General features: G+C 55.2%; 10 protein-coding genes across 10 annotated transcripts; 7 read left to right on the top strand and 3 right to left on the bottom strand.

Annotated features, from left to right (window-relative positions):
• Positions 1–17: 17 nt before the first annotated feature.
• Positions 18–2,541, bottom strand: G6M90_00g053320 (uncharacterized protein; the record flags this gene model as incomplete). The annotated part of the gene is made up of 2 exons (XM_014684972.1): positions 18–690; positions 749–2,541. The coding sequence occupies 2 exons, from the start codon at positions 2,539–2,541 to the stop codon at positions 18–20; spliced, it is 2,466 nt and encodes an 821-aa protein (XP_014540458.1).
• Positions 2,542–3,745: 1,204 nt separating this feature from the next.
• On the bottom strand, positions 3,746–5,672 carry G6M90_00g053310 (uncharacterized protein; the record flags this gene model as incomplete). The annotated part of the gene is made up of 5 exons (XM_014684971.1): positions 3,746–4,010; positions 4,088–4,269; positions 4,326–4,557; positions 4,619–5,028; positions 5,124–5,672. 5 exons carry the CDS (start codon positions 5,670–5,672, stop codon positions 3,746–3,748), a joined length of 1,638 nt encoding a protein of 545 aa, XP_014540457.1.
• Positions 5,673–6,273: 601 nt separating this feature from the next.
• Positions 6,274–8,135, top strand: fap2_1 (L-saccharopine oxidase; the record flags this gene model as incomplete). Its single annotated transcript, XM_066130558.1, has 7 exons — positions 6,274–6,310; positions 6,372–6,416; positions 6,478–6,581; positions 6,639–7,176; positions 7,262–7,503; positions 7,572–7,787; positions 7,845–8,135. 7 exons carry the CDS (start codon positions 6,274–6,276, stop codon positions 8,133–8,135), a joined length of 1,473 nt encoding a protein of 490 aa, XP_065986635.1.
• A 427-nt stretch (positions 8,136–8,562) lies between these two features.
• On the top strand, positions 8,563–9,849 carry G6M90_00g053290 (uncharacterized protein; the record flags this gene model as incomplete). The annotated part of the gene is made up of 1 exon (XM_014684969.1): positions 8,563–9,849. One exon carries the CDS (start codon positions 8,563–8,565, stop codon positions 9,847–9,849), a length of 1,287 nt encoding a protein of 428 aa, XP_014540455.1.
• A 1,050-nt stretch (positions 9,850–10,899) lies between these two features.
• On the top strand, positions 10,900–12,603 carry CYP52A12 (Cytochrome P450 52A12; the record flags this gene model as incomplete). The annotated part of the gene is made up of 3 exons (XM_014684968.1): positions 10,900–11,310; positions 11,375–12,247; positions 12,313–12,603. 3 exons carry the CDS (start codon positions 10,900–10,902, stop codon positions 12,601–12,603), a joined length of 1,575 nt encoding a protein of 524 aa, XP_014540454.1.
• A 182-nt stretch (positions 12,604–12,785) lies between these two features.
• On the bottom strand, positions 12,786–14,904 carry Arp1_2 (Scytalone dehydratase-like protein Arp1; the record flags this gene model as incomplete). Its single annotated transcript, XM_014684967.1, has 4 exons — positions 12,786–13,675; positions 13,732–13,827; positions 13,889–14,494; positions 14,577–14,904. The coding sequence occupies 4 exons, from the start codon at positions 14,902–14,904 to the stop codon at positions 12,786–12,788; spliced, it is 1,920 nt and encodes a 639-aa protein (XP_014540453.1).
• Positions 14,905–15,804: 900 nt separating this feature from the next.
• lox (L-amino-acid oxidase) lies at positions 15,805–17,580 on the top strand (the record flags this gene model as incomplete). The annotated part of the gene is made up of 1 exon (XM_014684966.1): positions 15,805–17,580. The coding sequence occupies one exon, from the start codon at positions 15,805–15,807 to the stop codon at positions 17,578–17,580; it is 1,776 nt and encodes a 591-aa protein (XP_014540452.1).
• A 1,352-nt stretch (positions 17,581–18,932) lies between these two features.
• On the top strand, positions 18,933–20,015 carry G6M90_00g053250 (uncharacterized protein; the record flags this gene model as incomplete). Its single annotated transcript, XM_014684965.1, has 1 exon — positions 18,933–20,015. One exon carries the CDS (start codon positions 18,933–18,935, stop codon positions 20,013–20,015), a length of 1,083 nt encoding a protein of 360 aa, XP_014540451.1.
• A 1,353-nt stretch (positions 20,016–21,368) lies between these two features.
• On the top strand, positions 21,369–22,106 carry G6M90_00g053240 (uncharacterized protein; the record flags this gene model as incomplete). The annotated part of the gene is made up of 1 exon (XM_014684964.1): positions 21,369–22,106. One exon carries the CDS (start codon positions 21,369–21,371, stop codon positions 22,104–22,106), a length of 738 nt encoding a protein of 245 aa, XP_014540450.1.
• Positions 22,107–23,132: 1,026 nt separating this feature from the next.
• FAXDC2_2 (Fatty acid hydroxylase domain-containing protein 2) lies at positions 23,133–24,176 on the top strand (the record flags this gene model as incomplete). The annotated part of the gene is made up of 1 exon (XM_014684963.1): positions 23,133–24,176. The coding sequence occupies one exon, from the start codon at positions 23,133–23,135 to the stop codon at positions 24,174–24,176; it is 1,044 nt and encodes a 347-aa protein (XP_014540449.1).
• Between the last annotated feature and the right edge of the window lie 558 nt (positions 24,177–24,734).

Here is a 24,734-nt window from a genome sequence, read left to right as displayed (position 1 = left end):
CAGACGACGCTACTCCATCAGATACCCAGCGCACCGCTTCGGAATTCTCCGCGGTAGCCGCTGCCGCCCCTCGGCGCCCGTACAGAGCGCTTCCCATGCGTCCCGTTGAATCCCGTGTACGAGCTCAGGCTGGGAGGCAGGTCCTCGACGGCGGTGCCCCACGAACTCTCCGCGCCGCCCAGCGTGAGAACAAGCTCCTTGCCCTCGGTGAAGAAGGAATGGTCGATCCAGTTCTTCGCGTAGGGCTCGCCGTTTAGCGTGGCACTCTGGATATATATATTCTTGTACGAGGGGTCGAAATGGACGTTTCGAATCGTGGCCGTCTTCTTGGTGAGGGGGTGCCTGATCTGCACGCTCTCGAAATACGGCGGCGTAATCAGATACACGTTCTGGCCCGGGTTCGGGAACAGCCCCATCATGGCAAACGCGAGGAACGAGCCCATGGCGCCGCTGTCGTCGTTGCCGGGAAGACCCTCGGGCTTGGGGGAGAAGTACTTCGGAATGTAAAAGTGGCTGCGGCGGGCGGACTCGGCCGGCCGCCCGGCATAGTGATACTGGAAGACGGTCAGGAACGCGGGCTCGTTGCCAATGTACGTGATGTCCTTGTCGTGGAGGTAGTTTAAGCGCTTGACGAACTGGTCCGGGCCGCCGTAGAGCGCGATGAGCTGTGCCTGGTCGTGGGGGACAAAACTGAGCCGTGGTCAGCATACTTGCACGGGCGTTCGGCCACGCTGCGGGAATCACTTACAAGCCATACTCCCAGACGCTGCTTTCAAACGTCTCGGGCCCGCTGTTCTGGAGCGAGCAGACGCTCCTCGCGTCGGTGTTGCTGCACTTGAGGGGATCCTGGTACCCCCACGTCTTGTTCAGATACCGCGGCTGGAAGAAGCCCGTGAAGCCGGTGTTTGTGCCGTCGGGCAGCGAGGACGGCTGGTCGGCCTTGTACAAGTTTTGCCAGTTTCCGCTGCTGGCCGTGTACTTTTCCTCTTCGTCCTTGGTGCCGAGGCTCTTTGCCATTTGCGCGATGCAAAAGTCGTTGTAGGCATACTCGACGGTGCGGCTGATGGACCTCGTCAGGGTCCCGAATCCCTTGTGGTCAAAGTCCTGCACCGGCACGTATCCCAGCCGCTTCCACGAGTCGATGCCGCCCCGGCCGCGGCAGCACCAGTCGTACGGCTCCTCCTCGGCGTCCTTCTTGACCGCCTCGTAGCCCTTGTCCCAGTCGATGCCCGTCGTGATGCCCTTGATGAAGACGTCCGCCAGCACATTGTCCGCGTTGGAGCCGCCCTGCGTGTAGCCTCTGCTGAGGCTCATGCGGCAGTCTGGCAGCCACCCGTCGTGCTCGTACGTCGAGATGAGCGAGCGGATCATTTGGGCGACGGCCTCGGGATCGACAATGGTCAGGAACGGAAACTGCGAGCGGAACAGGTCCCATATGCAGTAAAACGAGTCAAAGTAGGGCTCGCCGTCCTGCCAGAGGGGGTTTTCTCCCGTGTAGTTTTGCGGATTCACCATGGTGCGGTAGATGCCCGAGTAGAAGTTGGTCACAAAGCTCTCGTCTACTCCCCTGGGATCCACGGTAATGGGAGACAGCTTTTGTCGCCACGCATCCTGCGCGTCACGAGCATGCTTGTCAAAGTCAAACGCGGGCACCTCATCCTCGGCATTGGCGCAGGCCTGCTCGCGGCTCATGAAACTAAGACCAACACGGGCGTAGACGGGCTTGTCTCCGTTAACAAAGCGAACAAAGGCGCCGCCGGGCAGAGGGTAGCCGTTGATGGAGCGAGAAATCTTGAGTTGGTGAACATCAGTGCTGGCGCGGCTATCGGCGTAGACGCCGCTGTCGGCAATGTCGGCACCGTGAAAGTCGGTACAGAAAAACGGCTGGTATTTGCCTTGGCCAAAGCTGGCCACGAAGATGGCACTGCCCGTGATGCGGCCGGTCTCGGGGTCGACTTGAATAGTGCCGTTGTCTTGTCGCGAGTCGGAAAGGTCGCTGAGATCCTGGAGTATAAGCGGCTTGTCGCCCGCAGCAGCGCCCTTGAAGGTGAAGCGGAACAATGCGGTGTGTTTTGTAGCTGTCATTTCAACCTGGGGTCCGCTCTGCAGAGTGATGCCAAAGTATCCCGGTTTCGCCTTGACGCTCTCGTTGGCAAACTTGCCAAAGGTGGCACGCGTCTTCTTGGGGAACGCGCAGTTGTTCACATCACCACCCTTACACGTGTTGTATGGGAACAGCGGAAAGTTCCCCAACGACGGCGCACCACCGGTTCCCGAGTCGTGAAGAAGACTGAAGCCAGATACTGGCGCACCGTCGAGAGTAAACCCGCCTTGGTTGCTGCCGCTGGTCGTGTCTGCAACCGCCTTGGCCATGCCATACGGCACAGTTGCGCCGGGAAACACGTTGCCGCCATTACTTGCCCCGATCAGTGTGTCGACGTATTGAAGGGGGTCGATGCGACCGAGCTCTTGGGCATGGGCTCGTGGGAAAGGGGCAAGCAGCATGGCAGAAAGCCAGCCGAGCGTCTGCGCATGCACCATTGTTGTTCTCCTTGTCCCCGAAAGGGAGAAAGCGATGGGAACGGAAAATGGCTTCAGCCTACGAGGTTGAACCAGACGCGCCCAGGGTGAAGCCCATGTTTGTGCCGATCCATGACTTTATACGTGTATGAACACACGGAGTGCTACCAGACAAGACTGGTTTACCTTGATAATCGGCATTGTTTTGGGGAATGTGAGAGGCCGGGAGGAGAACCCTCAGATGACATCTTGCAATGGCCATCTTCGACCAATGTCTTGGATGCGTCCACATCACCCTTGCCAGTTCGTTCAATATTGTCGTTGCATCGCGTCGTCGGTAATGCCACGGCCAATTCTGTGCCACCCTGGCAGGATGGATAACGCAGATCACGATATCCGGACGGGTTAGCCCTCGTCGGATTCTGTGCGTCGTGTGTCTCGCCTGTGCAACATTGTTAGATCATGAGCTCCTCATGGCAAGTGACGATGCACCCACACCACACTCATGGCGGAATCGTTCTACGCCATGGGTTCACATGATGAACCGTTGCATTTGCCCCCGGTCCGGGTCTTGGGGCAGGACGGGATATTCTCCTCCGTATACGGAGTAGTCATGGCACAACCCGCACAACGTTTCCCGTCTTCAATGTTTCCATGAATCCGCAAAGCCATCTCCGTCGTGTGAATTATACCAGTGCCATTCCCTGCTCTTCATTCTGGACCCACTCGTCGGCAATCATCAAGGCGCGCCGCCCGCGTCTTGTGTCTTGGTGGCGCCCAGCCATGGCAAGGCATTCAGGGCAATCCTCCTGATAGGTTCTCTGTTGCTGCTAGTGAGATTGGCCAAGCAGGGCCTCGCTCAGGGGGTTATCGTCATTATTGGCTCTGAAATCCTTGGCGCAGGGGCAACATTGAATCCAATTTTTATACAAGAATACCAGACTGCAGGCTACGGCATTGACAGTGCGACAATGGCACCAAGGAATGTATTCAAGTAGCTGCTGTGTAAAGGACTCGGACGAGATACAGGAACAATCCAATCTCCATTTGTGCAGTTCAGCAATAGAGAAGAAAACTAAATTTTAGGGCGCACTGCGGGCATGCAGCGAACTGCCATTGACCGCCAGCGCAACACTCGGGTCAACTTGGTCCAACAGGATTTGATACAGTGAGTCGATTCAAGCATGACACAATCCATTTCGATCCCTCCTTGACAAAGGGGTGCCTAAAGCGGGTAGACAAAGCGCAAGTTCTGGCCATCAGTCAGATCCAGATCCTGGTCATTCAACTGCAAAATCTCGCTGCCAGTGTCTAGGCCTTCTACTTCCGAGTCGCTGCCTCGCGTCTCCTCGAGTCTTGCCGCCCGCTGTTTGTTCTGGTTGACAAGATACCATCGGATGATGAGACACATGATGGGTGAGATGAGCCAGAATGCCGTCATGAATGCCCAGGGAAGAAGATACCGGGGCTTGTATTTCTCTTGCCAGAATCTGTTGCCGCACAAAATGAGTCAGTTTACGCACATTGCTACATGTGGCTGCGCGCAGATGGACGTCGCACGACTTACTCGGGCGATATCATGTTGGCGACGGATGCCGCGACGATGCATGTAGACATCAAGCACAGCTTCTTGGTATACCCAATAGTGGTAGTTCCTGCCCACGACAAGCCCAAAAGGTACGAGGGCTTGAACGTTGAGATTTGCGTTCCCACAACGAGCGCAATCTTGTTCGACCACGGCGCCGAGACCTTGGGCGCGCCGTCAGTACTCGATGCTCATCCCCTCGGCTCACAGGAGCACTCACCATGATGATGCCTCCCACGAAGCAAGGTATGTAGGAAATGGCGCAGGTGTACCCAACGCCGAGCTCTGTGCCGTACAGCATGGCTGCGGAAACGAGAATCAGAAACGATCCCCAGAGAGGCTTGGCAATGTTGAACAGGGCGCTTTGGGCCGGGGTGAATCCGAAGCCAACAAGAATGAGCGGCAACTGCTGCGACGTATTATTCGGCAACTCGTTGAAGAACATGTGAATGCTTGAGGGAGCGGTTAGAATGTGCCCACGGATGCAACCACCGCAACGACCAGCAGACTCACATGAACAACCAGCTCTTGACGTCGGTAAAACACTCGCGAACTTGATACCACTTGAAGGACTTGTTGGAAATACCAGAGTGCGTCTCGCGAATGATGCGAATCGTTTGCACCTTTTCCCTGGTCGTGAGCCACTTAGCCTCGGACGGGTTATTCGGCAGGAAGATGATGAGAGGCACGGCGACGAGAAAAGTCAAGACGACGCAAATGATGTGCAGCCACTTCCACGACGAGATGCCCCCCGCGAGACCGCCCACTTGGTCGTCAATGATGAGCTTGTACGCGACCATGGTCAAGAGGACGTTGGCGAAGCTGCCAGACGCCCACCAGAGCAGCTGGACCCAGGGACTCTTTTTCGGAGGAAAGAAGGCTTGGTGCAGCACCGTGGTCGACGGCACGATTTGGGATTCGGTCTGTTGATGACGAAGCGGTTAGGGTCTGGCAAGGCATCGCCATGTACGAAGCTAACCAAGCACAATGTTGAAGACATCGGGGCCTTGTTACGTACCATGCCAAGAATGAATCGCAGCCCCATCATCTGCTTGCCCGTCTTGACCAGCGGATGCATGCCGAGGAGCAGGGCCCAAAGGAGCAAGGAGCCCGTGATGAATTGCTTGTGTCCAACGCGCTGCGCAAGAGCAGCACCCGGCCACAGGGCAATAAGGTAGCCCGCGTAGAAGAGAACAAAGAGGTCGTTGTACTCGCTCTTGCTCATCTTGACGTCTCGGAATATGCCCATGGTGCTGGCCTGGGACAGCGTCGACTTGTCCAGGTGAATCAAGAAGGCTACCCACCACGTCTGCATCAGCAAGAACCAAAAGTTCTTGCGGTTCAGGCGTCTCTCTTCATCTGGCTTGATGGGCTCGACATCATCCTTGTGCCGGTTGTAGAAGAGCGTCGTGTCGTCGATGTCCTGCTTGGTGACGAGGTGCACGCGCTGTCGTAGTCCAGAGCTCGACGTTGGATTGGCTGCAGACTTCTCCGGGGTCGAGTTGTCTCTATAGGGAGCGGCCTGGAGAGCCGACGTCTCTACAATGTGCTTCTCGCTCGACGACATGGCCACGGCGATGATGGTATATGAATATCCCTCTTGTTGCCTTGGTATGCTGAGATCAAATCGCCCACGGCACCACCCTGTCCAGTTTGTTTGCAATCATCGGCTTTATAGTCTGTTCGTTTGCCTTTGGCGAAAACAGCGAGGGAAAAAAAAATCAGTGTCCAGGTCTTTGATCTCCGTTGACAATGCGACAGGCTTGCAGCTGTACAACCCAGGTCAGAAAATGAGACAAAACCGATTCGTTCGGCTTCCCGGTGGTGGAGCGAGATTGAACAGCTAGATGCGACATCAAGGTGGCGTATCATGTATAAATCGAAGCTAATCAGGCAGCCATGTTCGTCTATTGGCCCGGAGACTACCCAAAACTTGTCTATCAAGGTGTCGATGAGCAAATTTGCCTCGCGCATTCACGTCCAACATCCGGGCTAGATGGGGCCGTGTCGGGGGTTCTTTTGACAGGACATATCTCCGATCAACAATCCAGTCCCTAGCTATAAGCAGCGTTTGATAAGCGTGCTCCAGTTCCCTCTCTCTCAACAAAGAAAGAAGCCGCGGAAACCGCCCGGATCTCGTATTGCAGAGTGCACACAGACCACACAACATGGCGCAGAAACAGAAGCGCGTCGCCGTAGTCGGTGGTATGAGCCCCCTTTGCAAAGGTGTGAGACAGCACCTTCTCTTCTCTGACCACCCCCATAGCTGGCATATTCGGCCTGTCTCTGGCCATTGGCTTGCAGAAAAGCGGTATGTCATTGGCCTTCAGCGCCTGTTGTGATGCAACCACACTCATAGCCCACGGCCAAAGGCCACAGTGTCACCGTCTTTGAGCGCTACCAGTACGACAAGAACAAATATGAGCCGGATGAAGACGACAAGGTCCAGGCAGCTTCGGTAGACGTCAACAAAATAGTAAGTGGCAGACCAGACCACGACATGCAAAGTCACGACGGGGTGCTGATCAAGTAGTTCCGGGCTTCCTATGGCAAGAAGCTGCATTATCAAAGATTGGCCATGGAGAGTCGAGAGGCGTGGCTACGAATCAATCAAGGCCTGGGTGACGCACTCTTTCTGGAATGCGGAATGCTTCGTGTCCAGCCTTCCGACGAGTTGGCCGCCTTGGAGAAGGAAACGCTCGCCAACATGCAACGGGACGGCTTCCGAGACACCCAATTTGTCAAGAGCGATGCCCGTGATCGGGAACGTGCTGCAAGGCTTGGCTGGGAGGAGAAACTTCTTGATTTTGAAATTCCAGGCGGCGCGCATCGCGAGACCTTTGACGCTGTGCTCGACTCCCTTGGGGGCCTGACGAGATGCAGCGCCGCCTGCTACTATTTCTACAAGCTGGCTGCGAGTGCCGGTGTCAAGTTTGTATTTGGTCCAGAGGAGGGGGCCTTTGCATCCTTTATTGAGAAAACAAGCACCGTGGACGGATCCAAACCCAAGGTTCTTGGGTTAAAAACAAAAGATGGCAAAGCTCACGAGGCAGATGTAGTCGCCATTGCAGGCAAGTCGAAGACTATTTCTTTCTTTCTTTTTTTCTCTTTCTTTTCCTGCCCGATCTCGGTCAAAACCTTAATAACCGAATGCAGCGGGCTCGTTCTCGACGCAGCTCTTATCGAAGCTCTCCTACCATCTAGAGTCCGCCGCCGGCAGCTTGGTGACGTTCAAGATCGACCCTGAAAACAAAGCCCTTTGGGACAAGTATTCTCCCGAGAAATTCCCCGTAATCACCTGGAAAAGTGCCCCTCGCGCCAAAGACGGAAAGGACACTGGGAGTATATACGTGTTTCCAAGAACCTCTGGTGGTATTATCAAGATTGGATATCGTGGTGTAAAGGTGGCGTGCAACCCGATGGTCCATCCGCCGAATACGTTGCTGAAACTATTGACATTATGTAGTTTACCAATTTTGAAAAGGCGCCCGACGGGGTCCCTTTTACGCAAGACGGTCAATGGTCAATTCCTCTACCGTATGACGACTGCAAGGCCGTTCCGCCACAAGCCGAGGAAGCAATCAGGACCTTCGTGTCCATCTTCCTGCCGGAGTTTGACAAGGCCGACTTTGACACGACCAAGTTGTGCTGGTACACTGACTCCCTGGACAACTCGTTTGTTGTCAGTTGCTCAAGATGCCAGGAGGCGTGTAGTACGCGTGGCTGATAGACTCGCCAGATTGATTATGTGCCCGATTACGCCGAGAATTCCGTCTTTGTGTGCACCGGCGGCAGCGGACATGGTGCCAAATTCATGCCGGTTCTTGGAGACGTAGGCCTGCCCGTTCCGGAGAGCTGGCATGTTACTGACGTGGTCTTGACGCAGCACGCGGCCGATGTCTTTAACAATGCCGACAATGCAACGTCTCACATGCGTACTCACTGGCGATGGAGAGAAGACGTTCCCCGGCGAAATGGCTTAGAGGACGGGCCTGGTGGCCCACGGAACATTGGAGGCAGGAGTAGGTAATTCCTGGCCAATTGGGGTGAAGTATCAGTCCAAGAAACGACATCGATGATTCACGAGTGACTGGCCATGGGTGGACGATGCATGCTTATAAGTCGTAACAGGGCGAAGGAGGTTCTTTACGCGGCTTTGTAGCTACAATAGACAATACAGAGAGTATTCAATAACGCTGCAACTTGCTAGTGAATACATACCACAAGGATCAATGATAGTTGACAAGTGCGTACTTTTACTACATAGGTCCATGACGACGAAATCAAGTCGTTTAATGTTGTCATAGGGTAAGCAACATTGAAAGCGCTGATTAACTCGAGCTCAGGTGCCAACATTGAATGTGAGACCTGCCCCACGTCCTGGACTCTGTTTCATCTCAGCCGTCTAATTATTTCTTCTATTCAATCTTCTCTTCCTGTCTGTCAACACCCAAAACATGATCGAGCCCAAAGAGCGGCTCTGGGCAGGGTCAGGCAACTTGCTCACTGGCGGCCCGTACACGTGGCATATTACCGATCTGGACCAGCGGAGGCATTTCTCAGTCACATATGCTCCGCCAGCTCCAGTTCAACATGTCGAGGATACAGAGGATATTTGTATGGCACAGCTCCAAAAACATGTTGACCAACTTGGCGATGGCGTTTACGGAATTCACTTCTCAGAACCAGATGGGCCTATTACCATGTCTATGAACCAGGAAGACGATGTGACCTGGTATGTCAACTGCCATCCATTGGCTGCCTTGGAGCTTCCATTTCCCATTAAGACGGTCTCCTTGCAAAGCCTGACCGAGCTCGACCGACTAGCCCCTCAAGTCGATCTAGTATCATGCCCAGGAACTCCGTGTATTAGTAACACGAAAATATCCGCCGTGTTCAAGTACTGGTTTATGGAGAATGGCATGTTTCGAACTTGGTATGAACTGAATAGTTGGAGCCGCTTACCTCGCGATCATCCACACATTGTCCCGTTCGATTCTGTCGTGCTTAATGCAACTGGTGGGATTGTCGGGTTTACCACTTTATTCATCCCTGGTGGTACACTCAAAGACAACAACGCTACAACTAGGCCTTTTCGTCTTCGGTGGTTTTACCAGCTCTTATCTGTGGTAGATGACCTGAACTACCAGTACGGCATTATGCATCAGGACATCGCACCGCGAAATATAGTGATTGATGAAGAAGAAGATAATCTTCGAATCTTTGACTTTAACTACTCAATCATGATTGACAAGCACTATACGCCCGATCGGGATGATATTAAGGGTGTAATTTTTACCTTGTACGAGATTATCACTCTAGATGAGCATTTTCGTGAGGTTCCTCACAAGGAACAAAATGCCGAAGCGCTCCTACAAACAGAGTGGCTAAAACACCCTGAGGTGAAGCTGGACAGTGATGTTCAAGCATTTCGGAGTGCCTTGGATGCGTGGGTCACAGCAAGAAAGGGCAAGGAGTTTAAACCTAGGGATACGTGGGTACAGTGGCCGTGGATGCCCAAGCCCCCATTGGGACCAGTGCTGAATTATGGCCCCAATGGAGAAGTTACTGGAAAGGAGATGAAGCCTGTTCCAGTTTTGATCCGGAAAGAGCTGGACCAGATGGGCGAGCCATATTGGGACTGGGGGAGGCCAGCGAGCTACCGGCTGGGGGAAGCTCTCAAAGGAGATGCAGGCAAGGAAGTCGGCATGCCCCCAGTGGGTGAAGAACCGAACGGAGTTTGAACAGACTGTGACTGGATGGACATTTGTACCGTACCATGAGAAATGGCAATTATGGCAAGCCGGTTGGGCATGACTAGGGCAGCGACGAAGAAAAGGCGCCTCAATACTCAATACCATCAATATGACGTCGGTGTGACTACCCAAGCGGCGGTCGGCATCGCTTCACCTGTGCGGCAACCTGGACGTGAAGAAGCAAGAGTGACATCGGAGTCATTGGGGTCTATTGCGCTCTAACCCATAATAAGTTGTTAGAAGAGCCAGGTTAGTAATCAATTGACAATAGCAGGGGGTATGATGTGATGTCGTGTCTAGTAGCTTGGTGGGTGATTGGCATGTGATTTTGACGCCATGTTCATCTCCCGACGCACCGACTCACAGGCCCGCGAATTGTCATCGGACAGACCACATGGGAACGTCGTGCCTGGGTTGGGTTTTCTCACGCGGCGACAATGCGGGGGTGGCCTGGGTTCTATTTCCGGGCATCATGAGAGGGGTTGACGAGTCACGACGACTGCGTTTAGACCTCGTCATCCGAGCCACGCCACGTCCGTTTCTGTCGACAGCAACTCTAAACCCAAAACAGGGGCACGGGAACGGCGCAATGACGCCCGAGCACTCCGAGGCCGTGCCGTCAGACTGGTCGGGGTAACGGAATGATGAGTCTATGGGGCCCTGCGCTAACATTTGAACCAGCATTTGGAGACGGGGCTTTCAGGCGTCAGGGGTTTATACAGCAAGCAACTCGGGGACAGGAGCCCGCAACCCCGGTGGTCCAGCGCCGATGGGTTCTGTGGGTTCAGGAAACGGCAGAAACACGGCCTCGAATGACCATGTCTGGAGACTGGCGTCGTCAGTTCTCCCGACGCTCCGCATGGGATCCCAAAAACTACAATAGAACAAGGGCCCCAGCCCGCAGTCGTCACATTGGCCGTCCCCTCTCGTAGAAGCATTCAATGTTACATGTACCAACTTGACAGCTCGTAGGCAAGAAGCAGACTGTCCCAAGACTCCCAACTTGAGTGCCAACATTGAACTCACAGGCTCACAGCCATGCAAGTCACCGTCCTGGTCGGCATTGCCCTCGGGGCCGCCGTCGTCGTCATGCTCATCAACGCCGTGCAGACGAGGCAGCGTCACCGGGCCATGGCCAAGAAGCTCGGGTGCAAGCCGCCCATCCAGGCGCCGTCGACGGAGCCCAGCGGCATCGTGGCCATGTACCGCGGCGCAAAGGCCTCCAAGGAGAAGCGCTTCCCGCAGTTTGTCCAGGAGCAGTTTGAGAAGCTCAACGAGCGCGAGGGCCGGCAGGTCGGCACGACGAGCCTCGTGACGCCATTCTTCAAGAAGATCATCTTCACGTCGGATCCGCAAAACATCCAGGCCATGCTGGCGCTCAAGTTTAAAGACTTTGGCCTGGGCGTGAACCGCACCGACAACTTCCGGCCGCTCCTCGGCAACGGCATTGTAAGTCTCAAGTCCGCTCGTCTTGTCTTGACGGTTCAACGCTGACTCTCGTCTTGCCGTCCAGTTCGCCGCCAACGGCAAGCAATGGGAGCACTCGCGCGCCCTCCTCCGCCCCCAGTTCGTGCGCAGCCAGGTCAGCGACCTGGACCTCGAGGAGGCGCACGTCCAGAACATGATGACGGTGCTGAACCGGCACCTGGGGAGCGACGGCTGGACCGGCACCGTCGACCTGCAGGTGCTCTTCTTCCGGCTGACGCTCGACTCGGCCACCGAGTTCCTGTTTGGCGAGAGCGTCAACAGCCAGCTGGACCAGCAGACCGACATCACCAACAGCGGCAAGGACGACGACAGCTTCGCCTACGCCTTCGACCGCTCGCAGTACATCCTGGCCATTGCCGCGCGCCTCGGCCACAACTACTGGCTCATGCACACGCCCGAGTTCCACCGCATGGTCGAGCGCGTCCACAAGTTTGTCGACTACTTTGTGCAAAAGGCCATGACCAACCGGCCGGGCGAGAAGCAGGCGGCGTCGGACCACTACGTCTTCCTGCACGCGCTGGCCGAGCAGACGCAGGACCCGGCCGAGCTGCGCTCCCAGCTGCTGAATATCCTGCTGGCCGGCCGCGACACGACGGCCTCGCTGCTGGGCTGGTTCTTCCACACGCTGGCCGACAAGCGCTACGAGCCCATCTACAAGCGGCTGCGGCAGATTGTCGTCGACGAGTTCGGCACCTACGACCGCCCGCGCGACATCAGCTTTGAGCGCATGAAGAGCTGCCAGTACCTGCAGTGGTGCATCAACGAGGCCCTGCGGCTGTACCCCGTCGTGCCCATGAATGTGCGCACCGCCCTGACCGACACGACGCTGCCCACCGGCGGCGGCGACGACGGCCGCTCGCCCATCTTTGTGCCCAAGGGGACCGACGTCGGCTACTCTGTAAGTTGATGCCATGCTGCCCCTTGTCCCCTGTCCTCTCAAGCGTACTGACACATTTCCCCTAGGTCTTCATCATGCACCGCCGCAAGGACCTGTGGGGAGACGACTGCGACGTCTTCAAGCCGGAGCGCTGGGAATCGCGCAAGCCCGGCTGGGACTACCTCCCCTTCAACGGCGGGCCGCGGATCTGCATCGGCCAGCAGTTTGCCCTCACGGAAATCGCCTACGTCCTGGTCCGCATGCTCCAGCGCATCGACGTCCTCGACGGCTCGGCCGCGGGCCCCGTCAAGCACGGCCTCACCCTGACCAACTGCCCGGCCGACGGGGTCAAGCTCCGCCTCCATTTCGCCGAGTAGGCCGTGACACAGCCGGGTGGCGGGGACATGGAAGCAAAAAAAGACAAAAAAAAAAGGCACTGGTGTAACGCACCCAAGCATGTAAGCCGCAGCTCGTGACGAGACACGACGCGGTGCAAATAATCTACTTGTACCATCATGATGAGGAAGCTATGTACATGAACTCTAGCGAACGTATGCTCTTAGTAAAGAATCTGCCCACCGTCCACGATGCTCCTCCCCGTCTTGACCGTGGCCAGCACCCCCGCGGCGTGTAGATCCCGCACGAGGGAGAAGAGGACGCCGTCGCACCCCCGGGCGGCCATGACGTCCACCGACACGGGCAGCACCTCGGCGCGCCCCGTCACCGCCGACTCGTAGGCCACCTCGCCAATGGGCAGCACCACGTCCGGCGCGCCGCTGTAGACCGAGAGGCGCGTCGCGGAAAAGGGAAACGGCCGCGACGGCCCGCCGAGGTACGTGTCGCGGTACTTGGGCGCCGGCCGTCGCGGCACGTAGACGAGGATGTGGCGGGAGCACGTGGCCGCGTCGCGCGGCAGCTGCTTCGCGTTGAACCAGTCCATGAACTTGGTCTTGGCGGCCACGACCTGCTCCGTCGTGCTGGGATTCGAGTCTCCCAGGGCCCATCTCTGCAGCGGGCTCGGGTCCACGTGCGGGAGGCGGCCGTCGTGGACGCGCGCGTAGTCGGGCACGAATACGTCCCGGACGAGCTTTGCCTGCTGCTTTGCCGTCAGGAGCTCGTATGTGTTGTTGAGCAGAGTCGGGAGTGGTGGCTCGTGCGGCATGTCTGCTTTCCACGACTCTTCGACATTGTACGGCGTTACGCTGGCCGACAGAAAGCGAGTCAGGTTTTGGAGGAAATTGCTCAGCAAGGCGTCGTATCTGGTGGACGAGTTGGTTGGGAAGCCGACGGCGAGCACCGAGCTTGGGTACCTGCTCGTCAGGGTAATGTTGTCGAGGTAGAGCGCTTGCGCCGTCGCGGCCCAGAGACGAGGGTCTCTTGCAAAGATTCCGGCCGTGTCATACTCTGGTGCGAGCGGCATGACACGGTTCATGGAGACTAATCCATGAGCTGCAGCCCGTCGTTAGTTTGTAACCGTCTGCCTTTTTCTCCTAAATACTACTCACATGGCCTGTTTCCGTATAGTCCTTGCGCTTGGCTTGGGCTCCTTATGCTGCCACCAGTGTCGGAGCCGAGTGTAATATCTAGCCACGGGTATGAAGCTACATGTGCTGTCAGTGAAAACACAACCAGTCAGTCACTAATGATGGGCTTCTGGCAGACCTTCTCCGGAAGCCGGTCCTGTAGACGACGACGACCCATCTTGGTAGCCATCCCCTCTGGGATTAAATGGCGAGTGGTAATCTACCCAGTCGGCAGTTGCCGTCTCCCCATTGGCAAACTGGCTCGTCTTCATTTTGCCCACGACAATGGCACCCGCATCAATGAGGTTCTGCACCGCCGGAGCGGTTGCGTCTGCGGCCTCATAGTGGTTATACCAAGCCCGGTTACCATTCGACGTCTTGACTCCTTTCAAATCATATATGTCCTTGACCCCGAGACGCACACCAGCCAGTGGCTTCTCGGGCGTGCGTTGGAAGTATAACCGGGATGGGACCGCAACAGCTAGCGATTGTCCGGGAATATTCGCCGGCAGGACTGTAAAACCCCCGTTGCCGTCCGGCACCGTGGTTTCGCTGAATGATCCCTGCGTATCGGAATACAGCCGGTATCCCTGGAATATAGACCCCGAGCTTGACATAAAGTACGGTCCGTCGGGAATGCTGGGACTGCTGTCGTCCAAGGTAGAAGCACTTACATCAACGCAGTTCCTCAGGGCGGCGTCGCAAAAACGGCTCCCTTCCGTCGTCGTACTCTGGATGTAGATGCCTATAGATTCCATCAGCCGGGCTTTTTCTTAGTTTGTGCCTTTCTTTTTCTTTCTTTTTTGTTTTGCAAATGATAGGCGCACCCTGAAGGAATCCATCTTGAAAAACGTCATCAATGCCAGAAAATTCTGTAGTTGTATTCTCAAGCTCATCTTGTCCAAATTTTCCATAATTTGACGTCACCACGGTGATGGGAACAAGATCAAAGTCGCGTGCCTTGGAGTTGTTTGCCGGCTGAGGGATCACACCAATTGACTGCGGCGGCACATAATACGGCACGTTGTTCAACTGCAGCGTGAGGCCAGTGATGCGAACGTGAGCCTCTCTCGTTGATGAAACAGCCAAAAGCATTGCCAAAGCAACCAACTGCCAACACTGTACTCGCAACATGGCTGGGTCGTGGTGCTTCATGTTGCCACAGAATGTTGCAAAGGATCAATGATTGCCGGAAGCAGCCGATTTACGAATGACATCAGACGAGAAATGGGTGCACCTACTCACACCACGATATTTTCGATACTACCCCGTACACTGAGATATAAAATCTTTGGATAAAAATCCTTGCTTGGGCTGTTCACCGCAGTTACATCGTGCGTGCAAGATAAGACCAGACGGCCATCTCCACAGAGCTGAACACCCTGAGAGACACAAAAGCACCTTGATGTTCTGCAAAGCCCCAGAAAGAAATTGCGCATAGCGACTTCATGGTGATGGTGCGTGATTATTCATGAGCATTAGCGAGGTGGCTGTTTAAACACGTCTAGAACAGGACAAGTGAGATTCCATCGCTTCTTAGCCATCAGAAGTGTCATTATCAGATTGACATGACTGTTTGCCAATATCGATCAATATGAATGCCGTCATCTACACTGTAACTAGCCGCTGCTCCAGAGGCCAATTTGACAAAACAGCTTCCGTCAACTCCTTCACAAAAGAGCTTTGTACAACGCAGGAGCGAATCACTGTGCAACAACGCTCTGGGGTAGTCCCGCGGCTCATCAGCAAGTCTCGGCTGTGTAATTGTGCCGTCAGCAACGTAACCATCAAGGTGAATGGCACGACGTTGAGGAATGTATGCGCCTTTATTGCATGCGCCAACAAACTCCGAGGACCCGACAAGAAGTACTATCATTTCGTTTTGCGATTACGGCAGTAATCCAGCGTGGTGGTTGGTTAAACAAGATCTGTAGTCGAATAAATATATAAGCAGACTTGAAGAGCCATGCTGCTCATTCACAACATGATGCCAGTCCGACAAGATCGCCATCTCAACCAAGTCGTTTAGTTCCAAGGAACGACGACATAGGCAAAATGTTGCTCGGGGTACCCAGTTTCAGGCATCTCGCGTCAGCCGTGACTCTACTTACACTGACGCCCGTCCTTGGTCATCCCGCCAACCAACAGCATACCCATGGCTCGTCACACAAGCCCGCGCTGCTAGAGAACTTTGATGCCATAGGCGCCTGGTTTGAAGATGTAGCAGCCATCAACGGAACGTCGATTGCGCGCCGCCCAAATGTCACAATCGCAATCGTCGGGGCCGGCATCTCTGGTCTCGCAACTGGGCTCATGCTCGACAGTATTGGTGTGCATAGCTGGGAGATAATCGAAGCTAGCGATCGAATCGGCGGCCGTTTCAGAACGGAATATGTCGGTGGCACGCAAGAATGGGCAGAAATGGGGCCCATGAGGTTGCCATATTCGGTCAAGTACAGGAGTGATAACACGACACACGAATACACAGACCACCGCATGACCTTCCAGTTGGCAGAGTGGTTGAATAAACTCAACAAGAATGACACAAAGTGGAAGGTCGACTTTATTCCTTGGCTGCAGCACCATCCCAATGAGCTTCTTGCCAGAGGAACCGGCCGTCATCCCGATGGGAGGATTCCAACCCGAGGAGACATCGCGGCGAACCCCAAGCTGGCGACTCCGGCGCCAATGAACAGCGCCGAGTATAATGGCACCAAGAGTGCCATGAATGGCATACTCAAGAATGAGACGCGCCTGCGTGAGATCCAGCGCGATATCTGGCGGGCACACGAGAAGGCAATGGAGGAGAATCTTGACGATTGGAGCGAGCAAGGGATGATGCGGCACCGGTTTCACGCCAGCGAGAACGTCACAGATGCTATTGCCACCGACACGGACTATGAGGTGTTTTGGGACGAGATGGTGCACAACTCCAACTTGGCACAGGATGGCGGACGCGGCGCCTTTGGCGAGACGGAGTGGAAGTGTGTCGACGGGGGCTTCAACCGGCTGTCCGACGCCTTTACGCCCCATGTGCAGGACAGGGTGATTTTCAACCGCAAGATCAGAAAGCTGGAGTCTGTCGGCGACGGCAAAGGCGGCCTCCGGACGCGGCTTTCCTGGTATCCCAGCGCGGCGAACCACACGTACGAATCCAAGGAGTACGACTACACCATCATGACGCTCCCATTTACCATGACGCGGCTGATGGACCTGCCCAAATTCTCGTCGACTCTCAGGAGGGCCATGGGCGAGCACGGCCTCCGGTTCAAATCAGCCTGCAAGGTGGCGCTTCTGTTCAAGGAACGGTTCTGGGAGAAGGGCGAGCGGCCCATCTTTGGCGGTTACTCTCAACCCGCGAGCGCGGCTATGGGAGCGCTGTACTATCCCAGCTATGGGCTGAACGAGAGCCGTCCGGGGCTTATTACGCAGTACCGCGGAGGCGACTGGAGCGATCGGTTCGTCAGCCTTCCGGACGAGGAGTACGTGGGCATGGTGCTGGATGCCATTGTCAGCCTGCACGGCGAAGAGGCACGGCGTCTGTACACGGGCGACTATGAGAAGCTCTGCTGGCTGCAGGACGAGCACTCGGCGACGTCGTGGTGTCGACCCAATGTTGAGCAGCATCGGCTGTACATTCCGTCGTATCACCGCACCGAGCACAACACCATCTTTATTGGCGAGCACACGGCCCCGACGCACGCGTGGATTAGCTCGTCGTTGCACTCGGCGGTTCGGGGTTCGGTGCAGCTGTTGCTGGAGCTAGGCATGGTTGATGAGGCAAAGAAGCTGAATAAGGTGTGGATGGGAAGATGGATTCACGGGGCGTGAGGGCTGGTGGCTGGCGGCTGGCGTTGTCGTCGATATTTCAACGTGATGCCTGGCATGTGCGGAGTAACTTGAACGTGCATCTGGAGTGTTGGAGCATCATTCATGTCACGTGTGGCTGGGATGCGCCCTGCGCAGCAGATGCAGGCGCGCGCACGTTGGCAATTATTTTGTTTGAAATAAATTACATGCAGTCATGTTGGATTCTTTACGCTCAGATGTGCAAGCTGATTTCAAATCTGCCATGGACCATGGACCATGGTTCCTCGGAATGCTGGCTGGCTGCCCTTTTTGTCAAACGGAGGCGCAGGCTGCTGCAGGGTAGGGCCACCCAATTGTGGCTTTTCGGCGGGCCATGCGCAGGGGCAAGTGAATATTTACGGTTAAATGTTGAACTTTGAAATTAATTGACGCAGGTGGTTTCGACAACATCACCAACCGCCACACGCACGGACAGAGCCGACGAGAGACTTTGCCGCCAGCCGCCGCCACCAACATTATGCATACCTACCAGACTTAAGTAGGTAATTGTTATGTGCAGCTGCTCAATGGCCCGCGCGACTGTGCTGAGGGCGGCTCAAGCCCGAGTACCGTCGACGGCGATTTCCTATCTCTCGTCTCCACGATGTGGTTTCCCGCCAAGAGACCAACGACTTCTCCCACGCGATCTCCAAGGATACCCTGGCACCCAATGACGTCGGTTTCTCGCTCGGCAGAAACGACCCAATTGTCTGCAAGCAATTGTGCGGGCGATGGAGCCCCGAGGAGTCAGCTTCCTTGTCCCTTGCGCTCCTCTCCTCTCCACCTTGCCTTGTCCGTTGAGACACTCACTCTTGGATATTGTGTTGAGATGCAAGCATTTCGAAAATGACACAAACTAGCACTTGGCCCAAGAGGCTGATTGGCTGCTCATGCCGTGCCTCCCTGTCCATTCGTAAAAAAATGGATGCTCGGGCGAACTTCAACATGGCTTCAGCAAGCGATGGAAGGCCCTTGTTGACCTTGAACGTGCATTATTAGCTATTGCTAGCTATTAGTTGGACGCCGTCAGCCCGTTTGTGCAACACGAGGTAATACATACATACACGCACGCATGCGGTTTGACTTAAATAGCGACATGCTGCCCCCCGGCACGTAAATCGTTTTCGTTCCGTCGTTCCATTCCTCTCTGTCAACACAGCCAACTGCTTTCGTCCCAGCTGAAATACACCCACTATGTCGTTTGCCCTACACGCCTTGAGCTGAGTAACTGGACATCATCAAAGACCAAGACAGGTCTGTTGGAAACACCAAGAGTGTTATTGGTTGGATCTCGGGGGCAACACACCCGACCAGACATCACCACCACCATCATCATGAGAAGCACCTGGACAGTCTTTGGCCTCGCTGCCGTCGCCGGCCTCGCTGATGCCGCGCCAGCCGACCAAAAGATCAAATGTCCGGCTGGGCCTCGCCTGGCCCATTGGCCGCCCGAGGCCGCCAAGGCCCTCAATCAAATGATTGCGCGCAATGCGCACAAGGGTCGCTATGCCGTCTTCGACATGGACAACACCAGCTACCGCTTCGATCTCGAGGAGTCCCTGCTGCCCTTTCTCGAGGCCAAGGGTGTCTTGTCGCGCGACAAGCTCGACCCTTCCCTGAAGATCGTCCCCTTCCAAGACACTGCCTCCTACACCGAGAGCCTGTACAGCTACTACCTTCGTCTGTGTGAAATCGACGATGCCGTCTGCTACCCCTTTGCCGCGCAGGTATTCGGCGGCCTGCCGCTGCGACAGCTCAAAGCCTACGTGGACGAGCTCATGGCCTTCAACGGCACCATCCCCGTGCAGTACTACGAAGAGGGCGTCCTGACCAATGCCACCGTGAGCCCGCCCAAGGTCTTCCGCGGCCAGGCTGAGCTGTACAATCGGCTCATGGCCAACGGCATCGAGGTCTACGTCGTCAGCGCCGCCTCGGAGGAACTCGTGCGCATGGTCGCCTCGGACCCCAAGTACGGGTATAACGTGAAGCCCCAAAACGTCATCGGCGTCACCCTCCTGATGAAGGATCTCCAGAGCGGAAACGTCACCTCGGCGCGAAAGCAGATCAAGGAGGGCGACTACAGCGAGAGCAAGAATCTCGACTTGGTCATGACGCCTCTCCTCTGGACTCCGGCCACGTGGAAGGAGGGCAAGTGGGCGGCTATTCTGGACTACATTGACCCTTGGAAGCGTCCCATCTTGGCCGCTGGTGATACGCCCGTGAGTGACGGGCCCATGATTTTCCAGGGCGTCGATGTTGGCCGTGGTGGCATTCACCTGTGGGTGAACCGCAAGGACAAGTACATGGAGCAGATCGACAAGATGAAGAAGGACTTTGCTGCCGCCCAGGAGCGCGAGGGTTTGCCCGTGTGGGCGGACAAGAATTGGGTCACTGTGAAGCCCGACGACATTTTGTGAGAGGTTTCTGTCGGCCGTCAACGGTCAATTCGTATGTGCATGTACATTGGGCAGTTTTTACACCACGATAATATGAATGGCAGCCGCTTGACACAGGGAAGCACCCAGCACCTTGGGTAACGAAATTACTACTCCCACCGTAGAATCTCCAGTACATGTAGCCTTTATCCTCCCACCAGGCAAGTAACATGATGAGATTACAGGTCCACTAGTTCTTGACTCCTACTGCTGGAGCCATTTGATGCTACTGAGGGCGGGTGGGTGTGCCGTTTCTAGGCGCCGTCAATCATTGCCCAACTCGGAAAACAACAACTGCCACGACTTGTTGGTCCAATAAAACCATCCGTGGCAGCATGGTTCAGGGCGTTCTGTGGGGGGCCGCTGGTTCCTGGAATTCGGGACGCATGAAATGGGCCTCGTTCGGCGTAATTAGGCCAAGTCTTTCCATGTCGGCTTCTGGGGCTTTGCGCCACGGACGGCATGGGCAATGGAACGTTGGCTGTGCTGCCGTCGTTGATCCTTGTAGAGTCTGAATCCAAGAAAGACTTGACGCAAACGTGACGGTCCAGCTGCGACTGAGTGAGCCTGGCCGGGCGCATTGTTTGTGGTCATACATGTATGCTATTGAGTTCACAACGATCCGAGAGAGCGTCGAGGTTCAATCAAGTGATGTGACGTCTTGTTTACGGGCCAACAAGTTGTGTATGAGCTGAACTCGGGACATTGAATTGGTGTAAAGATTTACGCTCTACCCGCAATTGTTCTGCACAAACGGCGCCGATATGGTTCAACATGTCTGGTAAATTTTGAACACCCGGCCAAATGTCCCGAATCGTCCAAGCTCGAAACAATGGCATGTAAACGACCCCCATATAATAAGAAATCCCATCCCAAAATCACACCTCCCGTTTCCAGCCAAGACATAGCATGCAATTGGACAGCAACAAGGTCGTGGTCTCACTGGCCAATGTCTGGCTCTACCGCCCTGACTGAAGCTGTTCTACCTTCGCTGGAAGCCGAGAACTGGGATCTGTCTTGGCCGTAACAAAGAATCACATCAGGTGTGTACATGTACATGTTACCACACACGCCTAGAGGATGGCACGGTTTGCCCAGCTGGCGTAAGCCATGTAAAGCAGAGTAAGAGCCCATGTGAGCCCTTTTTTGCACAAATCACCTATATAATGGTTGCAAACATCCTCAGGAATGTCTTGCTCTTCTGCTTCACCGACCAAGCAGGCTCGACGCCATCTTCCCGCTTCACAGCCAACACCTTCGTTTTAACCCATTCGCTGTACACTGTATATATCTTATTCAAGACCCTTTTAGCATACCCCAGTACCGACTGTCAAAATGTTTGGACAAGTTGCCCTCGCTTATGTTTCCTTTGCCGCCGTTGTAGCAGGACTACCGGCTTACACCAACCACGCCCACGTCCACGGGCATCAAAAGCGCGGCGCTATCGACGACATGGACCGCTACACTCTTTACACCGGCGACGGCTCTACTGGAGCTGGTTGGCCTTCCCAGGATGCGTGGGCCTCTTCGGAGGACCTCTGGAATGTCAACGTCAAGCTCATGCGACAGACCTGTGGCTGGAATGGCTGGGGCGCGGACAACTCGGTCGACGAAATCCGCGCCATTGAGTCTGCGATCCAGAAGCTAGCACGCCAGACGGAAGTCGACGATCGTTTTATCCTGGCTGTTATGATGCAAGAGAGTAAAGGCTGTGTTCGAGCTCCCACGACCAACAACGGAGTGACGAACCCGGGCCTCATGCAGTCGCACAACGGCAACGGTACCTGCGCCGACACCAACCCCTGCCCTGACAGCCAAATCACCCAAATGATCAGCGACGGCGTCGCCGGAACCTCGTCCGGAGACGGTCTTCAGCAATTGCTCGACCAGGCTCGTGGCGTCACGGGCCAGAATGGCACCCGGCCATTCTACGCGGCGGCCCGTCTCTACAACAGCGGCCTCATTGACTACAACAACCTTGACAAGGCCATGGGCAGTACCGCTTGCTATGTGTCTGATATTGCTAACCGTCTTACTGGTTGGACTCAGGCTGACAGTAGCTGCGAGATTTGAGGTGCAGCCGTGAGGGAAGAGGGCAGAGACATCCCATCTCGTATCTTTTGAGCACTGCTGTATGAATTGCGTTGGGGTTCCTCGAATACTTCCAGTACAAGAATTTCGATCTCATGTATATACTACACCATTTGTGAAGATGTTCTTCCCTTTTTGCCGGTCGCTTGTGGCGCCATGCAACCATCTTGCACCCAATTGGAGTGGCTTATGATGCCGAATACCGAACATGCGATGTTCCTATGAAAACTTGTGAAGGAATAAAACCCCTCCGCTTCTTGGAAGGGAGTAGCTTGTAACAGCATATGCGATACAATGGTGGGAAAAGCCCAACTCTAATGATACGAATAATTGGTTCCGTTTTTTTCTACATGGTATTGTCCACATGACAATATTTCGGGTCTGGTTCGTCATGACGGCTTTTACAGCATCCATTGCGAGACGGATGCATATCATGGTGGCTTCTAGGCTGATGTTAAGTAATTGACATCTTGCCATGATTGCAATTTGCAACAGCCTTGCTAGACCATGGACTGTTTCCAATTGTGACAACGACCGCGAGATCCAATTCGGAATCGGTTGTTTCTACATCGGCCTGCTATATCGTGCAACTCGGTGAGCCGCATGAAACCGCGCGCATCACGGATAGAGCCGAGGCAAGTCAACATCAACCCCAGACACGCGGATCGATCCCGATGGCCGGATACCCACTTGATCGGAAAGCACCCGTCACTTGCTTTGCACATACGAGGTGGCGAATGAGTATTGAAGCACAGAGATTGACATATAAGGTGCTTCATAAACGGCGGGTTTATTTAACAAGTCTATCCCACCTGGAAATCCAAAGATAAAAGTCAAGTGCGTATTTGCTCTTTTTGTTTGAGCTCCGTCACCACGAGCCTCCCACAGCTCCTGTTCCCACTACAACAATATATTTGAGGGTTTTCAGCACCTGGCGATCTCATTGACGTTACATCTTGGGGCAGGAGTACAGCTACAAAGGCATCATACAAAGGCAGCGAGTTCCAGATGGCCCAAAGCACAACTATACAGGTTGCGACCGGGGACCAGGTCCCGGTCTCGCGCAGCTCCAAGCGATTTGTGCCAAAGGACCTGTCTGGCAATCCAATCCCACAGAGCAAAAGATGGCTCTATTCAACGGCCGCCTCCAAACACGGAGGCGCCCTCCGGTCGTTTACCATTGATGCAGTCATAGTGGGCAGCTTTGTTGCCTTCAACGCGTCCCAACTCGGGCGCAACTTTTACGACGGCATCGAGACGCACTACGGCGAATGGAACGTGAATTTCTGGGGCACCTTTCTCATCACGTCCATCTTCTTCTGGGTCTGGGGCGCCGTGTTTGCGATCCCCGATCTCACCGGCCACCCGGCGTGGCTGTTCAAGTACAAGACGCAGCCGTTTGTCAGAGTCGACCTGCGACAGTACGCCCACATTGCCCTCATCTCGCTGAGAAACCAAGTCCTGGTCGCCGGGCCGCTGCTCCTCGCGACCATGTACATCGGCCCTGTGCGGCCCGTCGGCTCGGCGGCGTTGCCGGGCAAGCTGGAGACCGTGGCCACCATCCTCTTCGACGTGCTGTGTACCGAAGTCGGATTCTACTATATTCACAGATTGCTTCACACCAAGAGGCTCTACTCGCTGTTCCACAAGCAACACCACGAGTTCACGGCGCCGGTAGGTCTCGCGGCCACGTACTGCACCGTGACGGAGCACATCTTGTCCAACCTGCTCCCCAACGTCATCGGCACTTTGATTGTGAGGCACCACTGGTCGCAGGTCGTCTTTACATTCGTCTTTCTCGAGTTTGGCACCATTTGCTCGCACTCGGGGTACAACATTCCCTGGGTGCACTCGAACCTGCAGCACGACTTTCACCACTTTGCCTTTGACGAAAACTTTGGCCCGGCGGGGCTGCTGGATGCCCTTCACTCGACCGACAGAAAGTTCAAGAAGGCGTTGGCCGAGGCGAGGCATCGAGTAGGAGGGGACGACGAAAAGGCCCGTCAGCTCGTGCTCGAGAATCTGGCCGCTCTGGAAGTGCAGGCCAAATAAAGCCGGCCGGCACGTGCAAAGATGGATTTCGGAAAGATGAACAGCGGAGTTCGGGGTTGTATAAGCAACTTGACTCCGCAAGTACGTGCATACCGGGTTTGAAGGACATCGCTGGCCGTGGCCAACAATCGCGTTTGCGGGGAGGGGGGCATGAGACACGGGTCGAGGAGGCTCATGCATGGGTTTTCTCTCATTTGGGAAATCGACACTCGAGAGAATGAAAGCCCTGGCTCAACCTGATGGACGTGAACAGCGCGCCATGGACTCGTGCAGCCCAAAAAAGGAAGACCAAGCAGGACGCTCTGCGTTGGAGAAAGAAGCCACCGTCTGTGCGTCGCTACGGGAATATGATGCTCTCTACTATCTGCTGAACGGTTCTCTGTTGGACGAATATCACAGGGTCAATGGTTGTCTATTTGAACATGTTCTTGTTTTGTCCTCATCGCTCTTGGCGTGGACTGTTGCTACCATCTTGGGCACTGCTTTGGGGGCTTGTCTATAGGACAACGTTTTGCTCTTAGATGCTTGGGGAGGCCTTTTAGGTCCGAGAGACCTGGC

This window comes from Metarhizium brunneum, chromosome 3, assembly GCF_013426205.1.
Source record: "Metarhizium brunneum chromosome 3, complete sequence".
In the NCBI taxonomy this organism is placed as follows: Eukaryota; Fungi; Ascomycota; class Sordariomycetes; order Hypocreales; family Clavicipitaceae; genus Metarhizium; species Metarhizium brunneum.
Note: the sequence above shows the minus strand (reverse complement) of the source record. Positions and strands in the feature narration are given on the sequence as shown.